Here is a 22,331-nt window from a genome sequence, read left to right as displayed (position 1 = left end):
TTTGCTCTAAACGTTTACAAAAATATTCAATTTAGTTGAAATCGTTAGGGCTGTGCCAAAATTAACGATCGTAGTTTATCGGTACACCATAATGATATTAATCGATATATTTCTGAAAATCGCTAGTTGCTAAATTCTTCATAGCGATAGGATAGTATTGTAACAAATTATAATCTTTTCTGCAAGCAAATAATATCGTAATATGTTATAATCTCTTTCTGTCACGTTCTAATTGTAGATAATTACACATTTCATAAATAATACAGCGTGTTTCCATATTTTATTACTTTTAAGTATTACTTTTAGGAGTTACCATTCAGTATGCTTACACTAGCATAATTTGCTATTATGATATCGCCACCAATTTAATTAATAATAATATCAATTTATAATAAAGTATGCTTACACTACATACTATACTAGCATAATGTGCTATTATGATATTGCCATCAATTTAATTAATAATAATATCAATTTATAATATCATTAATATTAACAATATAATATAATATAAATATTAATGATATCATTAATTAATAATATAAATAGTAATTTGTTTGCAGCGGTTATTAATCCCTATTTCTGCTTATTAGAATTATAACAAATAAATATAATCAATCATAATCAGCCATAATTTTCTTCTCTTACAAACAAGCAAAATTCTACGTCTTAATAAGTAAATTATTAATTGACCAAAGGATTCGAAATTGGAACAAAAAGAAACATCGCCTAATACTAATGTAGCATAAACAGAATTATCGTGTATTCTACAAAATAAAACGACTATTAGAAATATGATAGGTGTGACGTATGGTTACACTCAGCAGGATAATCTGCCATGGAAAATACCGCACGAAACCGTAACCATAAACTATAGTGTGCTGTAAAGGTAGAAGCCATAACGTTGCCAGTTGTACAATGCTCCATAATGCAGCAACATCGCTATGGTACACTGCGTTTAATGGCAGCTAAGTTTCGTTTAAAAACAACATGCATTATCACACTTAGAAATTTCCTCACATCTGGCGATTTCGTAAGTTTGAAAATTATGTCATCGTAACATCACGTTCATCTTCATCTTCATCTTCAGTTACATCTTTAGATAATAACAAAATTTAATAACGAAACTTTTTGGAGAAATGTCGATGTTAAGATGGAAAGATTTACAGACTTGAACGTTAGAATTAGAATCACAAATTCTGTATAATTCTCTGTGTATAGAGCATGTGCTATAGAGCAAAATAAATATATATTAATTTTAGATAAATATTAATTTTCCAAGCTGAATTAAAAGCGCCAGGTTTTCGTTAGAAACATTTAAAATCTACTTGAAAAATTGTTTCGTGTTTTCGTTTAAATTACCCGGCATACGATGACAAATACCAATTTTGTATGCTAATCATAAATTATATTTGTACAGAATTGTAAATATTATCACAAGATCAAGTCAATATACGTGAAGTAGCTAGGCAGTGGAATATTTAAGGGGCTAACTTGGCGCCTTTAAAGAAGATATCTTTATGTTTTGGAATTTTTGCCTGTTTACTAATCGTGAGTAACGTTGACGAGGAAGCCTTACTTCAAATTTTCCACAACTCACCGATACAATATAATTTTCTTCGCGTAGAATTTGGAATTCTAAATTGAAATTTCAATTGGAATTCCACCACGGCGAAATACTTACACAAGATCCACAATCGTCGACACATTTTTCTATCTCTTGAAACTTTCATCCCATCCCATTTTTCTATCGTGTGCACTAACTGGAAGCGGATAACAGGTGAAGCGCGTTACATCGATCGGAACAGGTGGCAATCCAAAGGATTAATGTCTCTAAGGAATCAGCTGGTTGCCGCAGGACGTCCAAGACTCGTTACAAGCTCGTGTCTTTTGTCATAGAAGCAGCGTACGGCCTGGCGTTATCGCGCAGCAATTTCACGGATCGTCCTCCTTCGTCAAGTCCCTGACGATTGCAACTTGTCTAGAGACGCAACGTTATTCCGCGATGGAGTTGACCATTCGACGAATCAAAGTTACACGAATACTTTGAACGAACAACTTGCAGTATTTTCCCTTCGAATAAACACTTTGTGTTTCGCTAGCAAACTTGGATTATTCGTTTGTACACCTGATAGCATCCTCGTTTAAGAAAATTTGATACGATGGTAATGAAACGATGTACAAAGCTGGAAATAGAAACGCTACATTGAAAACTTTCCGTATTTCCGTATTAAACATTCCATGAGAAACAGTCGATGAGAAATAATAAATCAGGTATTCGTTTGACTAATCGTCTTTTCAGCTCTCTATTACGCTATATAGAAGTTGAGATAGAAGACGCCACTGTTGAGATAAAGCACGGCAGGCCACGTAACTCGAGAGCATCGGTCGTTGCAGGGGTTGGTCGAGTGAAAAATACACGGGACAAAAGCGAAGAGAGCGGGTTCGACGCGCGGCAACCGCAAATCCTAACCGCAGAACGAGACTACCTTATGATTCCTGCGTCGTAGGATTACAGGTTTCTACGGGCAAACAGATGCAAAGAAACGTTCGCGGTGTTTTGAAATTGTGTCGGGTGTCGATATCGAGAAAGGGAAACCTGATTATGCAAATGACGACGGGAATCCAAAGAGAGAAAAATATTAGAGCCGAGTACACGAGTTTTAACGAGTATCGAGTTCGGTGTCTTTACTCCAAGTCGAAGAAAGATCTTGTATTTTTGCGGATGGTCGGTTCAGGTTGGGGCAGGTTAGGGGACTTGTTTACGGCCAAGTGGAGTAATTCGCTCCAATACTTTGTACGTTTTAAATATGCAAACGCTCTTTCATATTGTATATAATTGGACTAACGTGGCTAGTGAAATTTTGCAAACCCGCAAATTTTGCAAACTACAAGTCAGAAAAGAGCGAGAATGTGTTGAATATTCAAAGAGAAAAGCTTCCTAGAAGGAGCGAAACATAAAGATATTTACTATAAAAATGTTTTAAAAATAAGAAAAAGATCATCAACAACATTACTGCACCAAAGAAAGAAATCGAATGAAATATTCCAAAGCAGAAGAGAAGAGAAAACTCAGAGAGAAATGCATCAAAGAAATCGTAGAGACAAAGATAGTAAGAAAAAAAGACACCCAATGCAATAAAACATTCAAACTTAAAAGAGAAAAACGCAGAAATGTTCCCTATAGTGTCACCAAAAAACCAGAAATAAACGAACGGATATAAAAATAAAAATAATAATAATAATAATAGGAATATATAGATAAATAAACTAAATATTGTAATAATAAATATAGACATGTATAAGAGAAAAAAAAACAGAAAAATTACGGTCACTATACAAGTTCTGACCGCATATCAAAGCCATATCAAAATAAATAAATATTGTAATAAGAAAACTAAACCAAAGGAAGAGCCACAAGAAAATAAAGCAACTACGGTGGCCACGCAAGTAGTTTCTCGCCATACTATCCATATTAAAGTACATAAATAAATAAATAAATATTACAATAATGGAAAATAAGAGAAGAGCCATTAAAAGACAGAAAAACTACGGTGGGTACACAAGTAGTTCCTCACCATGCTATCCTGACTGACGACCTTGCTCTTCTCCGCGTTGTCGGCCATCATCGACCCCACAGTAGCCAGGTAACTATCGTGCTGTCTATCGTAGCTCTCGGTATAATCCTCCTCGATACCAGCCAGATAGCCAACTCCAGTCTCCTCGTCGAACGTACCCTCGAACGTGGAGAACGTGTCGAACTTTTTCACACTGATATGCCTCGCCTTCTTCTTCGTTTGATTTTCCTCTCGTTTCTCCTCCTCCGTCACTGACGGCGATTTATCGTCGTCGTCGACGGTAACAGCGATCACTGTCTCGCCCGAATCCGTGTCACGAGTAGTTTCGAACAAACGACGCTGAAAAATCGCCCGTTTCTCCTCCAATAAGGACAATTTTCGTCTAACCTCGCGAGGGGACGATTTTGGTATTCCAGACTCGGACTCGGATTTCGTGTTCAATTTGGATTTTCTAGGTGGTTCGGTCGACGTTGGTTTCGGCGGCTTTTGCTCCGCCCATTTTGAAAGCGCATAGGGAAGCGCCGAGCTGCACCGAACTTCCAGACGAGGAGATTTCTCCGAGGATTGGGAATCTGCGCACGCGGATAATCGCACCAGGTTCATTCGTCGGATTCGCAGGGTTCGTTCAATGGCAATTTCAGGTGATGATGGTGGTGATTGTCATGGTGGTGATGATGATGATGATGATGATGATGATGATGATGTGGCGGTCTTTAAGAGTCGAGACGACGACATCTTCGAACGTAGGTTACAGGATGTTAGTACGTAGCGGTTCAAGTTTCGTATTATGCGGTATGATGAGGATATAGTTGAATGTCAAAGAATAGTAGATGTTGAGGTTGAAATTCAATGGTTGAGTTAAAGCGTCAGGGTTGTAGAACAGCAAGCATGAACTAAACTTCAACTTTGATGGTTGAGTTAGAGCGTGTAAAAAGATAAGACTCAAGATGGATGTTGAATAGTGATGGGGTTGTGGATGTTGAAGTTGATATTCAACGGACGAGTTAAAAGTGTGAGTGTTGTTAGAAAATACGATTCAAGATGGATGTTGAACAGTGATGTGGTTGTGGATGTTGAAGTTGATATTCAACGGTCGAGTTAAAGCGTGAGTGTTGTAAAAAGATGAAACTCAAGATGGATGTTGAACAGTGATGTGGTTGTGGATGTTGAAGTTGATATTCAACGGTCGAGTTAAAGTGTGAGTGTTGTAAAAAGATGAAACTCAAGATGGATGTTGAACAGTGATGTGGTTGTGGATGTTGAAGTTGATATTCAACGGACGAGTTAAAAGTGTGAGTGTTGTTAGAAAATACGATTCAAGATGGATGTTGAACAGCGATGTGGTTGTGGATGTTGAGGTTGAAATCGGATGGTTAAATTAAATAAAATGTTAGTGTAATGTAAAACAGTAAAAATAAAAGTGGATGTTGAAGTTATCAGAATTAAGTATTTAATTATCCTGAAGCCTAGATCGAGTAGTTGAGTCAGATAGAATAACTCGTTGTAACTTGAGTCGACTTATTCCACGTTAATTATATTTCCTAGTATTGGAAATTCAGTTGAGTTAATTAAAGAGTGGCTGCTCATTGAACTGAAACTAATTAGCTAATAAATCCTATTAAAGTTAAATCGTATTTGGATCAGAGCAGTTAAGTTAATTATTCTTAACACCTCGAATCATGCACTCGAGTGCTAATGGTATTACATGGCGTTAATTAATTTAAAAGATTTGGAAAAATACAAAATAATTAACAAGTATAAAAACCAAAACCGAAACTAAAACCGCTTGTCGCAGTCTGATGATTTACATTACAACACGTAAATTAATTCCAAGATATTAAGAGAATGCCCGTTTATCATATTATAATGAATTTTCTAGAACTTTCTAGAATTTTCTAGAATTTACGAGCACAATAATGAAACGACGATTACTATAATGTGTATAATACTATCAGTGTCTGTCAGATTTATTAAAACCTGACATAAAGCAGAACCAATTGAATCATATTATTTTAATCCGTGCCATTCATCAGTGACTAACAGTGACATTAATCAAATCCCTCGATCAAAATAGAACCAACCACCATAAAGAATCATAATGCAAAGAAATCTCATAAACTTCTAAAAAGCATTATTTTACCAATTACAAGTTATAGACTCCACTTGATCATCAGTCATAGAGTAACCGTAAATCATTCCATATTATAATGTATCATACATATATGTATATAAATATAATTATATGATTCAATACATGTATGAATGATTGATAGACTATAATACAGAATTTTTATGTACCTACAATAATTGGCAATTATTATTTGATTGACGATTTCAATGTATAGAATGTAAATTTTATACTTAAAATTCAGTACATTCCGCATGCTACACGTACAATGTGCAGCACAAATTCCATGTCAATTCTATGGATTTTATACGCGTACAATTCAAGTTCCATATAAATTTCGTACACAAAATTCTATGTATTAGACATAGAACGTAGATATTCCACACATTCTATACAATAACTTTTACATAATATAAGATTCTATTTATATGTAGAATAGAAATTCCATGTAATCTTTGTAAGTAAGTAAAATTCTATTCACCCAGAGTACAAATCCCATATAACTCCGTATATAAAATTCTCTATGCAGACTAGAAATTCCACGTAAACTTTACACGTAGAATACAAATTCCACGTAAACTCTACGCAAAATTCTCCACATAATGTAAAATGCAAACCCTTCTCACATCCCCCATCCAACATTCCGTACACGTAACTCGCAACTCAACAACCATCAATTTTTCCACGATCCTAACCCAAATCAGGAACCAACCCCAAGCCAGAAATCAATGGACTAAGAAAAAATGAGTGACAGTGAAAGAGAGTGCATGTATGTGTGAGTGCGAGAGAGAGAGAGAGAGAGAGAGAGAGAGGGATCGCTCACCGTACTGACTCTTCGTGGAAAAGCTCCTGATGGTTAACGACGGCGACTTGCGCTGCACTACGGTCACCGTGCTCACCGGTTTCTCCGTCGGTTTCTCCGGTTTCCTCGGCTCTCCCTTCTCCCTGTCCACGTCGTATAACGTGTCAGGCTGCTCGTCGGCCTCGTATCCGTCGCGATGGCCAAGCCTCTCGATCTCTTGCCCCTTCCTCGCGGTCTTCGACGGGCTGTCGGAGAGGCTAGACAATTCCTGCGACGATTGGCTCTGTGATCGACTGCTGTCACCACCCTCGGGCGTGTGCCTCGGCTCCTGCTCCGTCGACAGACGAAATTTGTTCAGGCTCAGTTTGCGCACCAACGAGTTCGACTTTTTCTTCTTCTTCTTCAAGACCGTCGATGGACCAACGACGACCTTGCGGTCGTCCTCCTCCTCCACTGAACTCCGCTTCCGACCCGTTTCTGTCGCGTGAGACAGACAGAGGATCTTTGGTCAGAGAATAGATTTTCTTCCGGGGGGATTTTTTTCCTTTTTTCTCTTTTTTTTCTTTCTTTCTTTCTTTATGGAGTTTATGATAGAGCTCGATGAAAGTGGAAGCTTAAGCTTGATGGTTTATCGGTGAGCGATGGGTTTATTAAAGATCATTACAGGGTTCTCGGGGATGTCGAATCGATGATTATTGGACTGCGAACTTTTATGCAAACGAATATTTTTGTAAGCGTTATAAGCGTGGTAGATGTTATAATTATCGTAAGATTTATTCTGTGTCGGATATTTCAGGTATTTTTCTATTTTGAATTTCGTGTATTGCGAGTGCATAAAAATCAGCGATCTAGTGCATATAGTTTGTTATGGATTTTATTCAGCTACGATAAGCATGATAAATGTGGTTGCTATGGTAAATGTAGCAGATACGATTGATCGATTAAATAATGCAATCGAGTAGAGTAACAGATACACCGGATACAGTACGTGTAACAGTAGCAGATTACAATGAAATGTTTAAAATGGATACAACAGAGATATCACGTGTATAAATCCTACAAAAGCGATACAGTAGAGGCGCGGTGGTTGCAGTAAGTAGAACAGAACAGATGTAAGTCAGCCTTGTGAATATCATGAATATATCATAATATATATCACAAATAAATAGCAAAAATATAATAGTTACAGTAGATGTACCAAATATAAAGAAAGAAGGTATAGTAAATATCATTTCCATAGAAGCGAGTACATAAAAATATAGAAAACTATAATTAGCATAGGACATACAGTTGGTATACGAATATAACAAATACAGCAGCTCATCGAACAGATGAGTTGAATACACTTCTAACTGTAGTAACTTAGAATATGTCTAGCTGTCATAGTATATTAGGAGGCGTGGTCCCTCCTGACGGCCAAATCGACAGGAAGGGCTCCCCAGAATACCCGGGGAGTAGACGAAGGAGTGCCCCGGCAGTAATTCGAAGGAGGCCCCAGGACACTCCTGCCAAACGTCAGGATAGCCACCGTGGGGTTTTAGTCGGTTTGTGTCCGACACTGAACACGTGTCCAGCGTGGATTTCCCCACGATAAAAAAAAAAGAGCTGTTATAGTATACGATAGATACATAAAAAGTATTGAATATAATGAATATCATTGGTATAGAAAATATTGTTTAAAATAAATCAAATTGAAAAGACAAGTATTTCATGTATAATCAATTTAAAATGATTTTGTGGATTTATAAGGGAGAAAAACAATCTTTTATAAAGATAGACTTGTCTATCTTTACAAAGATCTTTCAGTAAAGCACGTAATGTGTACATATGTCAAAAGATTTAGTAGCATGTGTCTTTCGTTTTAGCAAGACGTAAATACGTTGAAGAATTTGATAACTGAATGCCAAGTCACCCGAAGCTAATTGAGATTGAGATAGGCCATGAATTACGATGACGACGAAATTCAAGGAGGATCTCTGAATTTGTTACACATAGTCATCTATTCGAATGATCGAAATCGTGGTTCTCACGGTTATTATAACTTTCGCGTATCAGATTCGTATCAGACGTTATGTAAATTGGTCTTGAAAGGACGAGCTGGTTCTATAAATCCTTTGTAATTAACGAGAGCTCGTTGGCTTTCAGTAATTGGCCAGCTACCGTGTAGCTATTAAGAAGATTAACATCTTAAGGAATCTGTTCATAGATCCAGAACAGTGTCCTGCCGATTACTTTACGTGTCGAGTATCACAGCGATTAAAATCAGTGTCTGAACAACGGGCAGGAAACTCTATAATCTATTGTTGCTAAGATAAGGCAATTTTATTTTAAAAATCAATAAAGTAGAATATAAATAGAGTAGAGTGTAAACTGTAAAAAGGCACATACGGAAGACTTCGAATATTTTTACCAATAAGTTCATAGAAATCTATCGATAAAAGTAAAGATCGACGATTAAGAGAAACAAGTAGAATGAAGTAGAAAAAGAAACCACATACCGCTCGTGAATAATCATTCGACGAAGCCTTAGAACAACCGTAACCAGTCACCACCAGTTATCTCAATACTAATCGGCATAACCTCGATAGAAACCAATAAAACAACGTCTACGAATTCTAATTTCTCCAAACTTTGCCAAACTTTGTTAACAAAATCGAGATTTTGAAAGAAACACGAGCTGAGAACACGTCGAGTAGATTAATCCTTAACCAAACAGACGTTTCTATTTTTATCATTACTACAAACAATTTTCTACGTTGCTTGGCGATCTACTGCTCTTAAATCACTGTGTAATAAAAGTTAATCTATCAGTTCGATAAAGATTATCGAAATTATTGCAAATTTGCAAACTCTCCTCTACGTAAATACCAATTACAGTCGATGTGTGTCTAACGCAGAGAGACACGACCCTGAGAAAAACAACTCTTCGAACAACACGTAACCTAAAACCAGGAAGAAAAGAAGAAGAACTTCAGCAACCACAAGAATAAACTTCCCATAACCACAATCCTGTTCGAGCGCAAACAACTCAAAGAGAGAGAGAGAGAGAGAGAGAGAGAGAGAAAGAGGCACAAGCCAAATAAATAAACCTTTTTCCTCGACATCCAGCTCAGGCTCGGCAGCCGATTCGTCCAGCTGCCTGTTCTTCCTTCTAATCTTGAACAATCCTCCCTCCTTCCGGAAGCTGCTCTTCAAAGCTCCGAATCTTCCCTTTTTCTTATCGTCTGCGGCCGGTGGGTCACCGGTGGCCACGTTCGTCGTCGTTCCAACGCTCGTGACCGTGTCTACGCTGGAGCTGCTGTCACCTACGGTCACGTATTCGCCGGAAGTGCTACACGCGAACCTGTTCCGCTCCTCTTCGGACGAGGAGCGCGCGATCACCGTGTCCGGCGAGCTTCCGCCCTCGTTTGCGCTCTCGTTACGATCCATCCTCGTAGAAGGGGCGAAGAAAGTGGTAGGAGTATAACGTATGTAGCGTACGTTTGCACACCGGTGTCGATTTTTAACGACGTTTAACGATCCACAACGACGGATTCTTGGCCTGATGATTTTGTGTCTCACTCTGTCAAGGCACGAGCCAGTCCACGGGCTGGCTTCCTACGCCAAACGCGGAAACCTTAGAACAACCGCCTTTCTAGGTCCGATCAGGCCGGCCGCCGGATAATCCGACACGTTTCCCCCTCCTTTCTCTATTCTTTTCATATGTTGCTGTTTCAAAGAACGAATACGATGTCTGTTCAGGGAGGAGCTATGGCGAAAAAGTAAGAGAGGGAGAGACAGTGAGATTTGTAGGTTGAGATTCATTCGCCTTTTCATAAAAGAACGAGAACCACATTAGATTGATTAATAAGTTAGTTAATTCATTAATTTTCGTAAGAGAATCTACTGTTAAATATTCCAAAATCTTTCCCTTTTTATCCCATTTCTTTGTTTCACATTTTTCGTTCGAAAATTTGCATACAAGTCTCTTTACATTTTTTAAACAATGGGTTTCCCTTTTAGTCGTCTTTTACGACACGCAGGGATTACGTTGATTCTGTTCTTGTTCCGAAACCGCAGACGATGTTATTAATATATATTAGAAATGTAATCATACATTGTGGGCAAACTATGTATAGTTTAATTAAGGAGAGTAAAAGAGAATGTTTTCAATGAAAGTTCTATATAGGAAGGGGAAATATCGGGAACCTAACTGCTACCATATTAGCATTTGTTTGAATTTTATTTTTCCCAATTCCATATGATAGAATAAAATTCCATACGATACAACTCTATTTATCGAAACGAAATTTTAGTCAGCGTCTGATTGTATGTCGACCGAATCTACTTGTTCGAACGTGGTGCCGACTGAATCTACTTATCTGAATGTAAACTATTGACTGTTCTACTTATCTGAATGTAAACTACCCACTGAATCTACTTATCTGAATGTGAATTCCTACTGCACGAACTAAACGTTGTAGATACAATGCAACTTTACCTACTCGCACGAAATTCTAGTTTCTGTCCGATTATGTATCGATTGAATCCACTTGTCTGAATGTGGATCGCTGTCTGAATTTTCTTCTGCACGAACGACAAATTATAGATACAAAATGAAACTCTACTTACATATCGAACAAAATGTTATTTAGTGTCTGACTAAACGATTTCCTGTGTACCGAATCTGCTTATCTGAACGTAAATTCCCATTACGTGAGAAAATTTGAGGCAATGCAGACAGTCGGTCGATGCTTATACTACGTGAATTATGTGGATTTTATTGTTTGTTCCCTAACGTGGTCAGATGAATGTAATTATACGCACGGATACGAGTTGAAGTTTCCTATTATTTTCCTTTGTTATTTCGTACATATCTGTTCTGACTGTAATTTCAAGTTTCTACTTTCTTGCTCTGTCACTTGAATGATTAATAGAAAAGCTATGGGTGTTGGTTGAAAGCAACGCCTTGTAGGTTCGATAAACCGTACAGTCGAATGGAGATGAAAGATAGATACCAAGTGAAACGGAGAAGCCTGGGAATCGCAGGATGAAGTAGAATTCGTGATTTGTTTTCTGGGCACAGTGGTAGAGGGTTTCTGGGTTCTTCGACACACCGTGTGACATTCCAGGAGAGGTCATTGATCGGACATTGTGTATGAAATATTCAAATCGACCACTGTCTTGGTGCATGTATCTCAACACGTGAAATCAATATTTTATCCTCTGAAGTTAAATTCCAACTTTCAGGATTTTAGTCCTCTGTTGTGGCTAAGTTTCTAAAATCGAGTGAAAACAGAAAGTAAATTTGTTGAAGATATCGTAGCAGAACTTTCGTTTTACGATTGTTACATTATTCCAAACGTTCAAAATTAATTTTAGATCTTTACAACTATAACTATTATGAAATATCTTTAGTAAAATTAAAACTCAGAACTTTCTTACTGTTGGCTAAATGTTTCAAGTATATCAGCGGAGATTTTAGCTTCGAAAAAAAATACTTGCAGAGGTTTTTCTCCAGAATCCAGCGTTCGAATATTGAATACTGTACCGTATACAGTTTCCCCGAATGGAAAATTGATTGGAGGAATCTTGACCCCTATCTCTATGTAAAAGTTAAGGGGCTGTAAATGAGTCGAAATATTGCTCGGTACTTTTTACACGGAACAGCAACTGAAGAGTCTGTTTGAAGAGTCGGAGGAATAATAAATGAATGAATCTATAATGAAACATCTGAAATCTGTCCGTGTCATAGATTCTACGAGAATCTTGCCATCGTTTTTCCTTACGAAATTTAATCATCCAGTTAGAGAGATATTAATACTTCACGCATTACAAGACCACGTGTTTCGTAAGTGATATGTCTACGTCTAGATTTCTTGTTTATTTCGTATCAATTCACCATTGTATCGCTGTATTTTATTGCTCTATATTCTAGTTGTATCTCTATGGATCGCTGGTGCCAAATATTCTACCCGTATCGATCAATAATTCCAAACTCCGAAGTAACAGAGACAAGCCAAAATTTCTTTCCTCGTAACCAAATGAAATTCCAGTTACGCGTAAAGAGGATGACAAACCGACGATCCAGTCACCCAGCTCGATCCACGAAGCTTCGATGGTACGCAACCTTCCTCGAAGGTGTCCACCGATGGAAATCTTTCAGGAATTCGATCGGTTCGATCATTCATCGTCGCGCGCACTTCTCATCTCGCAAGCGCGTGTACGCGTGCGCCCGCACTTGGAAAGCTTGGCGAAAGCACTTCAAAAGAATGAAACTTGGGATGAAAGAAAAATTCGCTACTCGAAAGGGGAAGGAAAACGAAAAATAAAAATATTGAGAAGAAGAAATCGAGGATAAAAAAGGATCGATATTTAGAGGAAATAAAAATGAAAGCACATGAGAGATGAAAGAAGTCACTGTTTGGGAGAAATTAAGACGAACAGGTAGAAGATAAGACGAATCGCTACGTATGCAAAAAGGATAGAAATAAAAAGACGTGAAAGGGAAATCGAAAGAGATTCACGACACTGCTGGTTGTATGCGCGGAACCACACTAAAAGCTCGCGTAAAAATGCCTAAAGGAGGACAATACACGGAGGAGGAGCATGATGGTGCCCCTCCACTTGTACGCGAGAACGCATTTGTTCGCGCGTTAACCAGCCTCGAGACGAGTTTTCCGCGCGTTTCTTGCTCTCTTCCTCCCTGGCTAGACGAGATCCATGGTACCGTGACAACACGTAGGCGTAACACGAGCGCCGAGTTGGGACCTAGCGCGCGGTTAGCCGCAAGACCCCGTCATGCCAGTATCGTCCCCTCACTGCTTACGGTTCGGCTCCACCTCGACGAACAACTAGCACGTTACGTAACCGCTCGATTTTGTAGAATTAATTGTTTTGGGTTACATGGAGCGTGATTTGCCTTTTGGTTGCTGGCAGGTCCTGTTTACGTGGAGGAATTTTCTCCAAGTAGAATGGGTACAATGCGAGGCAGACAGACATTAGGAAAATTGTGTTCAAACTGCGAAAAGTATCGCGTCAGATTCGGAGGATGCGAAATTGAAGTTTCGTAAATTTTGGTTGCTGGTAAATTTTGCTTGTGGTACATGGTGGAATCGAGAAAAAGTAGAATAGATACGACGTAAGGCAGACAGAAATTAAGAATTTCGAATTGTGAAAAATATCGTATTGGATTTGGAGCACGTGAAATCTATATTTTGCAATACAATTCAAGGATTTTGATCGATGGTGGCTTCTGTTCGACAGCGGAATGTAGCGAAAGTAGAATAGGCGCGACGCGAGCCAGACACAAATAAATCAGGATTTCTGGAAACTACTACATTGGATTCGAAGCATGTGAAATTTCAGTTTTGTAATAAATTTCCTGAATTTTGGTTGACAGTAGCTTCCGTTTGGCACATTGGTACCATTTCGTTCGTTTGGTACACAACGGTCGGAGTAGAATAGGCACAACGTAAGGCAGACAGAAATTAAACGCTTGAAATTGTACGAACCTTAGATTTGCAGCACGCGAAGTTGATATTTCCAATGAATTTTGTGGATGTTGATAGATAGTGCGAGTATGATTTATTGTAACAGTGTACAGATTTTTAGATGTTTATCATTGTTGATTTGTAGGAAGATCATTGCTATTTTATGAATGGCGATAAGAGGAACCGGTTTGAAGCTTTTGGACAGTTTGTTCGTGTTAAGTAAGTTGATGTTTTTGAGCAGTTTGTTCGTGATAAATGGAAGAATTATTGACAGTGGAATAATTGTTGAGGTTTGTGGATTCCAATAGGTGGGTTTCGGTATGTCTGGTATTTTTGAATATGTTTGTGTTAAAACAATCATTGATGTATGATAGGTAACTGGGAGAGAATCAAGTGAAAAGGTATGATATTGGTAATGCGACAGGATTGCTGATCGAATTTATTCATCAAAACTATAGGGAGAAAAGATTGAAATTCGAAAAATCTAAAATTTGTTCACGAAGAAGAGTTAGACTGCCTTAATGGAATTTAACGTTTGAAATTTATTTAACTTATATTCTAGAGGTTAAAGATGGTTGTCAATTCAGATTAAGATTGTTTTGAATAAATGAAGCAATTCTTAGAACTGATTGATACAATAGGAAGATAAGATACATGAAGTAGACTACGTATTGGAAAGATATAAAGAGAATATGAGTCAGTTGATCAAATTGATAGCGAGGTATTGAGTAACCGAGCTATTCAATCGACCATGGCTATCTTCTCTCTGAATCTGTAATCTCGTGACTGTGACTACACACTGAACTTGATATCTAAATGCTAAAAATATATCGATTGCTTTTTCAAGCAAATATACTCATCTTTCAGCAATAAAATTCGCTAAAACAGATATATCTGACACAAACGTCTAAGATGAACACGTTTACACGATGTTCACGATTAAACGAAACGTTCTTTTGGATGCGTAACACCCAAGGATTAAGAATGATTAAATAAGCTTCGCAAGTGTATTAACTTTTGAATGATTATTTCCCTTTAAACGCGATAAAAATAGTATCATAAGTCTATGTTTATCTTTGTTTATCAAAATATTCATGATAATAAGATAAGGAAATCAACGTTCTCGATATAAAAATTTTCTGATAATCTCATCTTAACTTAATCTCGCCAAACGTTAAACCTTCCTTGGGTGCTGGTAATTACTTTAAAATTACAGCAAAAGCAAATATCAAAATCATATTGTACTCTCGTAAAGCTTACACGTAACGAAAATATCAACAAATTTCCTGCCGCGATATAATCGCTACGGCAAACATTTGCATTTTGTTTTGTATCTCGGACGACGATCAATGATTTTCTTTATAGAATAATAGTTCTGCTCTGTTTAATGCACAGACACAGAGACGATAATAGAACCCGTCTTATGCGAAACAGCATCTTGCAGTCACTTTTCATGCACTAATTACGTGTCGCCGGCTGGCGTGCTGCAGGCCACTGGTAATTCCGTTAATTAATTAACAGCGGACCAGGGATGAGCCAGTGATAAAGTTCAAAATCGAGCTCGCAACAAAATGGACGAGTTCGGATCTAACCAGAGGGAGATTAAAACTGATTTCTCTTCCCCTAATCTTAATTGACAAACGCACGCCAATCTTTCTAATTGACCAAAAGCATTATCTGCTTTCTTCTTCAGATTTATTATTTCGTTATACAATAGTCGTCAACTATATTGATATTTTTATTAACGTAACTGCTGGAAGATTTGTTTCTATGGATGTTTTATACGCTATTTTATATTGTACACTATTTTTGCATCTTTCGAAATCTTTCAATTTCTTACAAATCTGCATACGTGTACATCCACCATCTCGTTTCCAGTTTTCTCCTTCTCTCCATGTTGACGTGTATACTCGTCGTAGCTTGTATTTATTTACGCACTCCATGACCTAACCCCACGACCAGAGACACGCTCTAAGACTAAATTCCCCAATTAACTGGTTAATAACAATAATAAGAAAAAAATAACACTCAATTGTTGAAAATAATTTTGACAAGAATAAATCAGATTATTGCCGCTGAAACAAACCGAGTCCCACTGAACCGGATACCACGAAAGGGACATTCGGCGCGTAAAGCCATCACCGGATCACGAGATTGCAGATCCTCCGTGAATCCGCATGGAATTCGCGGGTTACATAAGTTTCTAAGCGTGCCACATACCATCGTGTATCCTCTCACCGCGCTTATGTAAACCGCTCTTAAGCGCAACCGGTGTAAGACGGAGCTGTACACGTTATTATCAGGTCGGATGGTAATTTTCTGGCCACGGTTGCCCATTATCGGCCAAGGTCGTGGTCGTTTGTCAACATGTTCGTCGTAATTACTGCGGAAGACTTTAGCCCATTAACCGAGGAAGATCAATGAACTCGCTCTACCTGTACAAACCAGTGGTTGGTGTTACAACTATTGGGATGGCAACTAAGTGATTGCGGATTTTGTCAATACCACCTAATGACAAAATCCGCAATCACTTACTTGCCAACCCAATAGATACTTGGCTATTCGATTCTTCGCTTTCCGCAGCCGGTATACAAATTCAAGCAAATCTGAGAAATTTACTTGATCATTCGTGTCCTCGAAATTATATAACGATTTAATAGGAAACGCAGTATTTGCAGGCAAAGGTACGAAAGCAGGTTTAGTCAACGTATTTTTACGATCCGGTCAGCCTGTTTTTCCCATTCGAGTCATGTAATTAGCTTCATCGATTAGCGATCGTTTGCTTGGTCTGTGCGACGTATCAAGGACGATGGAGCATCGTACATCCTTTAAGGACGACCTCGATGTCTACGATTCTCCCGTCATCGTCATTATTATGTCGTCGTTCTCTCGTGGGGTGCTTTATGTAAGATACTGGTTTTCTTCGCGGTTCTGAAAAATTCGCACGGCCTCTATGGTCGCCACGCCATATGAATTCTGCGATTATCACGCGACAGCCAGGACGAATTTTTCTCTTTTTTTCTTTTCGATTCTTTTCTTTCAATTGCCTTGGATCTGATTTATAAATCGAAGTGGATGCTGAGATTTTAACGATAATTTGCCATTTGTTTATTTACGAAAAGAAGCTTATATTGTAAAATAAAAAGTACAGAAAGACACCATGATTTTATAAATTTACATTTAGTAAGAGCAATATCGTGTACGAAATATTATAAATATCGCACGTATTGCATATAAATAATTGTAAATATTGTATAAAATACAGGACAAATGTTATCAACATGGTAAAACATTTATAGTACAAATGTTACTAAAATTCACCGTTCTTTTTTTATTTAGTTGTTTACATTCACAATTTGTCCGATTTGGACATTTGGTAGAATAAAATTCACAGTGTATCAATTTTACACTTTCTTTCATTCGCCACTGTATTTTCATACGAATTTAAATTGCGTTTTTCTTGCTTTCTATGGATTAATCGATTATTTGACTTTCACGTAGTTTTTCATCTTTTAAAATTCATTTTTGTAAACGTGAGAGGATTTTGTAATTTCAGGTTGAAAGTGTTCGATCTTCTATATTTTGAATGTAGTCCATATTTTTACTTCATACGTAGCTCAGTCGTACATTGCTCAAGCTTCACATGCTTTTTAACTTTTAATGTAAGAAAAACGCCATTAGGTCAATAATAAAAGACAACAATAATAAAAGAACTTGCAGGATTAATAATCGTGCTATCTTCTTAAAATGTTCGCAGTTCCTTGAGCCATATAATAATCGACATATTAATCAACACCGTATATAGATCAATTTTGTTAATTTTCAGAGTTTCTAACTGTCCTTTTACAATGACAAATGATTTTGTCGATGCTAACAAATTCTCTTGATAAACTAATACGAATTTTTATATCAACTTGTGATTGTAAGTTAAGATAGTAGAAACTAGAGTTTCTACATTTAAAGAGCAACTTTTTTATTGCACCAAGCTAGAAAACATCGAAGGACGAAATTAAAACTTATAATTTCCAGTCTGTTTACGAGAAATCCTTTTTCCACGTTAATCACGAAGATATGAATTTTAATTTGCCTTCGTAACGAAGATCGAACAACGTGTCACGTAAACGATTATGCAAATCGACACAGAAACAACAATCTTCCATCCCCATATGAAGATGTTTGTCAACGATCCATCGACAGCGTACTAATGGCAGAAGCTTATTTCTACGTGAAAAACAACGATCGTTTTTAAGATTACAGACAAGTTGATCGATCAAATGGTAAAATTATGCGACGCATAATATGCATATTACATGGAAAATGAACATATTAAATCTCGAAATGCCGCGTGTTCCTTTGAATTTGATTTCAATTGTAAAACAGTATGCCTTGCGAATAGAATTCCTAGTTAGTCGTGAAACATCGTACACAACTATGAATTATTGTTAGATAATTATGAATATGTGAATCGTAGGTAATTACGGATAATGTGTTTCTCGTTTACGTTGTTATTTATTTTTAATGAAAATAAATGTCAGATTTATTCAATCAAAGACTTTTGATATGAAGTTACAAAGCATTTTCGTATTTGAAAAATGAAATAATTATTATTATTATTACTGTCAATTATTATTATCATTATCTGTTTATCGTAGTGAGCCTTAAAGCCTGGCACAGTCTATGCTACAAATGTGTACATTTAATATAATTCAAAAAAATAAAATGACAGATATTTCAATTTCACGAAATTGAAGCATTGTCCTGTAAACTTAAAAAAAGGACATACGAGCACTATAGTTTGTACACTATGTCAAATTAAAAATATCGTGTTTGAGACAAGATAGAGAGAGCTCGTAACTTCCTAAAGTATGTGAAACATGCAAGATAATATTTTACAAATTTCAAGATACGCGTTTTTCAGTGCACAGTTACAGAAGTTAGAAAGTTCGTTTATAAAGCAAAGAATCATGGAAATTTGTCAAAAGAATCGCAAGATATTAATAAGAATAATTATCGCAGATGTCGACGATGCTAGAGACATTTTCGACAGTTGATTAATTTATCGTCAAGAGAGAAGGTTTCCAAGTCAACGCGCTTGAAATGAAGAAAAGAAATGTTCTAAGGAACAAACGATCGATAGACCACGATGATCGCCATATGGCCCATTAATTCGCCGTGTTATGTCGATCAAAAGAAGAATTTCGAGCCTGACGATATTAATTAGACGGTAAACTAGAGTAATTATGGATTTATACGAGAAAACAGAGTTCCCTTTCTCTTCGTGAAACCGTTCGTGATCAACAGTGAAAATTACGATTCGAGAAAGAACTAAAGTCTTAAAAGTCTACATTTTGTGATATCCAGAAAATTCGAATTTTTATGTTTGAAATCCAAAATTCTACGAAATGTCGTGCAAAAGTTTCCATTCCATGAAATCAGTGCGTATGGAACAGCGGCTCTTTCCGTTCGATCTAGAGAATTTTGTATTTGAATCGAAATCCTGTGTGACTATGAAACAAATTATCGAAGAAAATATTGAGATTGCGAATAAAATGGACACAAACAGCTGAATAGCAAAGAATACGTTTCACTTGGTTTAACAACCGTTATACCACTTATCGATCCATCCAAACCATTTGACCTTTTAAGGCTTATTAGCTTTGAAACCCTGACCCGAAGAAATCTTTGATCCAGATTCGCAAGTCTCACGAAACTTGGAACACTATTAGGTATTAATGCTGTCTACCTGCAATCAGCCTGCCATTTGCATCGGCGCAATTTCACTTATAACAGTTGCAAATTACACTCCTCGAAATATATTCTTTTGGTTCTACGAATTACGAGCAGTATACAGTTGGTTATACAACTTTTCTAAAATTAAAATCTAGACTCTTTAAGTAAGAATGTAAACGTAAATATTTTCCAAATTTTCATTGGACTTAATTTTATTATTACTAAAAATTTCAGCCAACGTCCGTACGATATTTTTTTTATACTTTAAACATTTTATTTATTATTTATCATGTATCATCTATTTATTTCTATTTTTATTAAATAACAATATTTTATTAATCTTAACGATAAGGAGAACTTGTATCGTATATTTCTTTTAAGTAAGCAAAATCACTGAAGTTATTTAATTGAAAATAAGTCAATGTTGTCGTTCTTTTCTTTCGTTTATTTTGCAAAATTAATATCGTTTCCTCAAAGAAAAATTATAATCGCAAATCCTGTTTTTCAAAGTCGGGAGGCAAAAAAAAAAAAAAAATACACGGCTCAGTTTAAACTTTCGGTCATACAAAAACACAATGAAACTTATTTTCATGGCTTTACTTTATTATATTTACCAATTTTAATTAACAGACTGTAATAGGTATAAGCCTGGATAGAATACAATACAATACAATACGCTACAAATTTTAATGAATCATTAGCTCGTTACTAAAGTTTCACTCCATATAAGAAAATATTAAAGTGAATTTTGCAAACTTATAATTATAATATCAAACAAATTATAATATCTATATTTCCGTCACATTTTCACCTGACTTTGCTACGACAAACTTTTACCGCGACGATTACAAAGTAAATGATAAAAATGATTTTGGAAATCGGTCGATTGAAATCTAATTGTGGACGCAATTCCCTCGCGACAGCAATGTCAGGGAATTATCTCCAGGGAACAGGGACGAGTGTTGTAATCGCAAATTAACGAGGATTAACACTCGCAAGAACCTACACCTACGTTACGTATGTATTGGAACGTACGATGTACGATTGACGTTCTACAAGTTGAACAAAATGACGAATTCTCTATAAAAAAAAAATCTATGCAATTCAAAGTATACGTGATTGACGAGAAAAACTGATGAAAAGGGCAATGTTGTTCAAATTTTCGATTTCAATTCACTTAATTGTGTATTTTTCTTCAATAATTTAACGAATAAAGCGAATACTATAATGTTTTTTCAGTAAATACAAATGCACATGGAATAATAAAAATATGATTTTTCATGGAATTAACTTTTTTTTTTTAGCTTGTTTTTTGATAGAAGCCGAAGAAAAGATAGTGGTTTTATAAATACATATATGACGTAACGTTTCATCAGAATTATGATTAGACCATTTTGTCCGATTAATCTGACGAGAAAGATTCTGTAAGTAATCTCCGAATTGAAGAACGTAAGCATGTAAAAAAGAAAGAGTGTAGCAGAAATAAAGAACTACGAGCGATTATTTACGAACGAGTTTATGTAATTTTGATATCCGGCTGCATATCTTGGAAACAGCGGCAAATAAAATTATGCAACATTCAGATAACGTTATCAAATAGATTGAATTAAGGTGATAGCTTTAATTCGAAGAAGATTCGTGAGATTTCGTTAATCGCACGATGTCCGATGCTAATTTCATAATAAAACTCAAATTAGCTCTCTCGTTGTCAATCGCCGAAGAAATTATTAAAAATAGTTTCTCGATTATTTATCATAAATTTAAGAAAATATCTCTACAACAGCCTAATTTCATTCGCCACTCGGCATCTACGTTCTCGCAATGACACCTCAGCGCACCGTACAATTCCAATTCTCAATGAAACCTTAAAATTCTATTTTTTTTTTTTTTGTTTCTAATCTAATTTTAGGAATCTCAAGAATTTAAGAAACCTTAGGAATTTTACGTCAATCGCGCTTTACCGCAGAATTAAAAAAGAAACAATTAGATCGCTAGATTTACTCGGAAATAAATACCTGCGCATCTCGCACACCATAGTTTCAAATTAATCAGCGAAGAAATTATTAAAAATAGTCTCTCGATTATTTATCATAAATTTAAGAAAATATCTCTACAACAGCCTAATTTCATTCGCCACTCGGCATCTACGTTCTCGCAATGACATCTCAGCGCACCGTACAATTCCAATTCTCAATGAAACCTTAAAATTCTATTTTTTTTTTTTTTGTTTCTAATCTAATTTTAGGAATCTCAAGAATTTAAGAAACCTTAGGAATTTTACGTCAATCGCGCTTTACCGCAAAATTAAAAAAGAAACAATTAGATCGCTAGATTTACTCGGAAATAAATACCTGAGCATCTCGCACACCAAAGTTTCAAATTAACCATGTCGTAGTGACTCTCCACGTTTATCTGACACGTGTTGACGCTATATTTTACCCTATATTTCTACGAACACAAAGCGTCTCAGAACAGACAGATGAATTTTTGCAGAATGAACTACGTACAGTCACGGTGAAAACTTACATTCTCGCGACGATAATGGCGATTCGTCTGTTCGCGGTTCGACAGCAACCAAGAGAGAAGGATGGCTGGCGGTGAAAGCTCTGCTAAAAGGTTGA

General features: G+C 36.5%; 1 protein-coding gene across 5 annotated transcripts in view; it reads right to left on the bottom strand.

Moving 5' to 3' along the window:
* Rab32 (RAS oncogene family member Rab32) overlaps positions 1-22,331 on the bottom strand; it is a 58,811-nt gene that overhangs the window by 8,766 nt on the left and 27,714 nt on the right. The window contains exons 1-4 of one of the 5 annotated variants that reach the window (XM_076625184.1): positions 12,568-13,043; positions 9,598-10,256; positions 6,530-6,985; positions 3,579-4,150 (exon numbers count right to left, since the gene is read on the bottom strand). The exons of 2 other annotated variants lie outside the window; for them this stretch is intronic. In XM_076625184.1, coding sequence (XP_076481299.1) covers positions 3,579-4,150; positions 6,530-6,985; positions 9,598-9,937 — 1,368 coding nt within the window. In that variant the 5' untranslated portion in view covers positions 9,938-10,256; positions 12,568-13,043. Of the gene's footprint in view, positions 1-3,578; positions 4,151-6,529; positions 6,986-9,597; positions 13,044-22,331 lie in introns of those variants that run through there. 2 more of the 5 variants (XM_033335157.2, XM_076625185.1) reach the window with 2 other exon arrangements.

This window comes from Bombus vancouverensis, chromosome 15, assembly GCF_051014615.1.
Source record: "Bombus vancouverensis nearcticus chromosome 15, iyBomVanc1_principal, whole genome shotgun sequence".
Classification (NCBI taxonomy): domain Eukaryota; kingdom Metazoa; phylum Arthropoda; class Insecta; order Hymenoptera; family Apidae; genus Bombus; species Bombus vancouverensis.
Note: the sequence above shows the minus strand (reverse complement) of the source record. Positions and strands in the feature narration are given on the sequence as shown.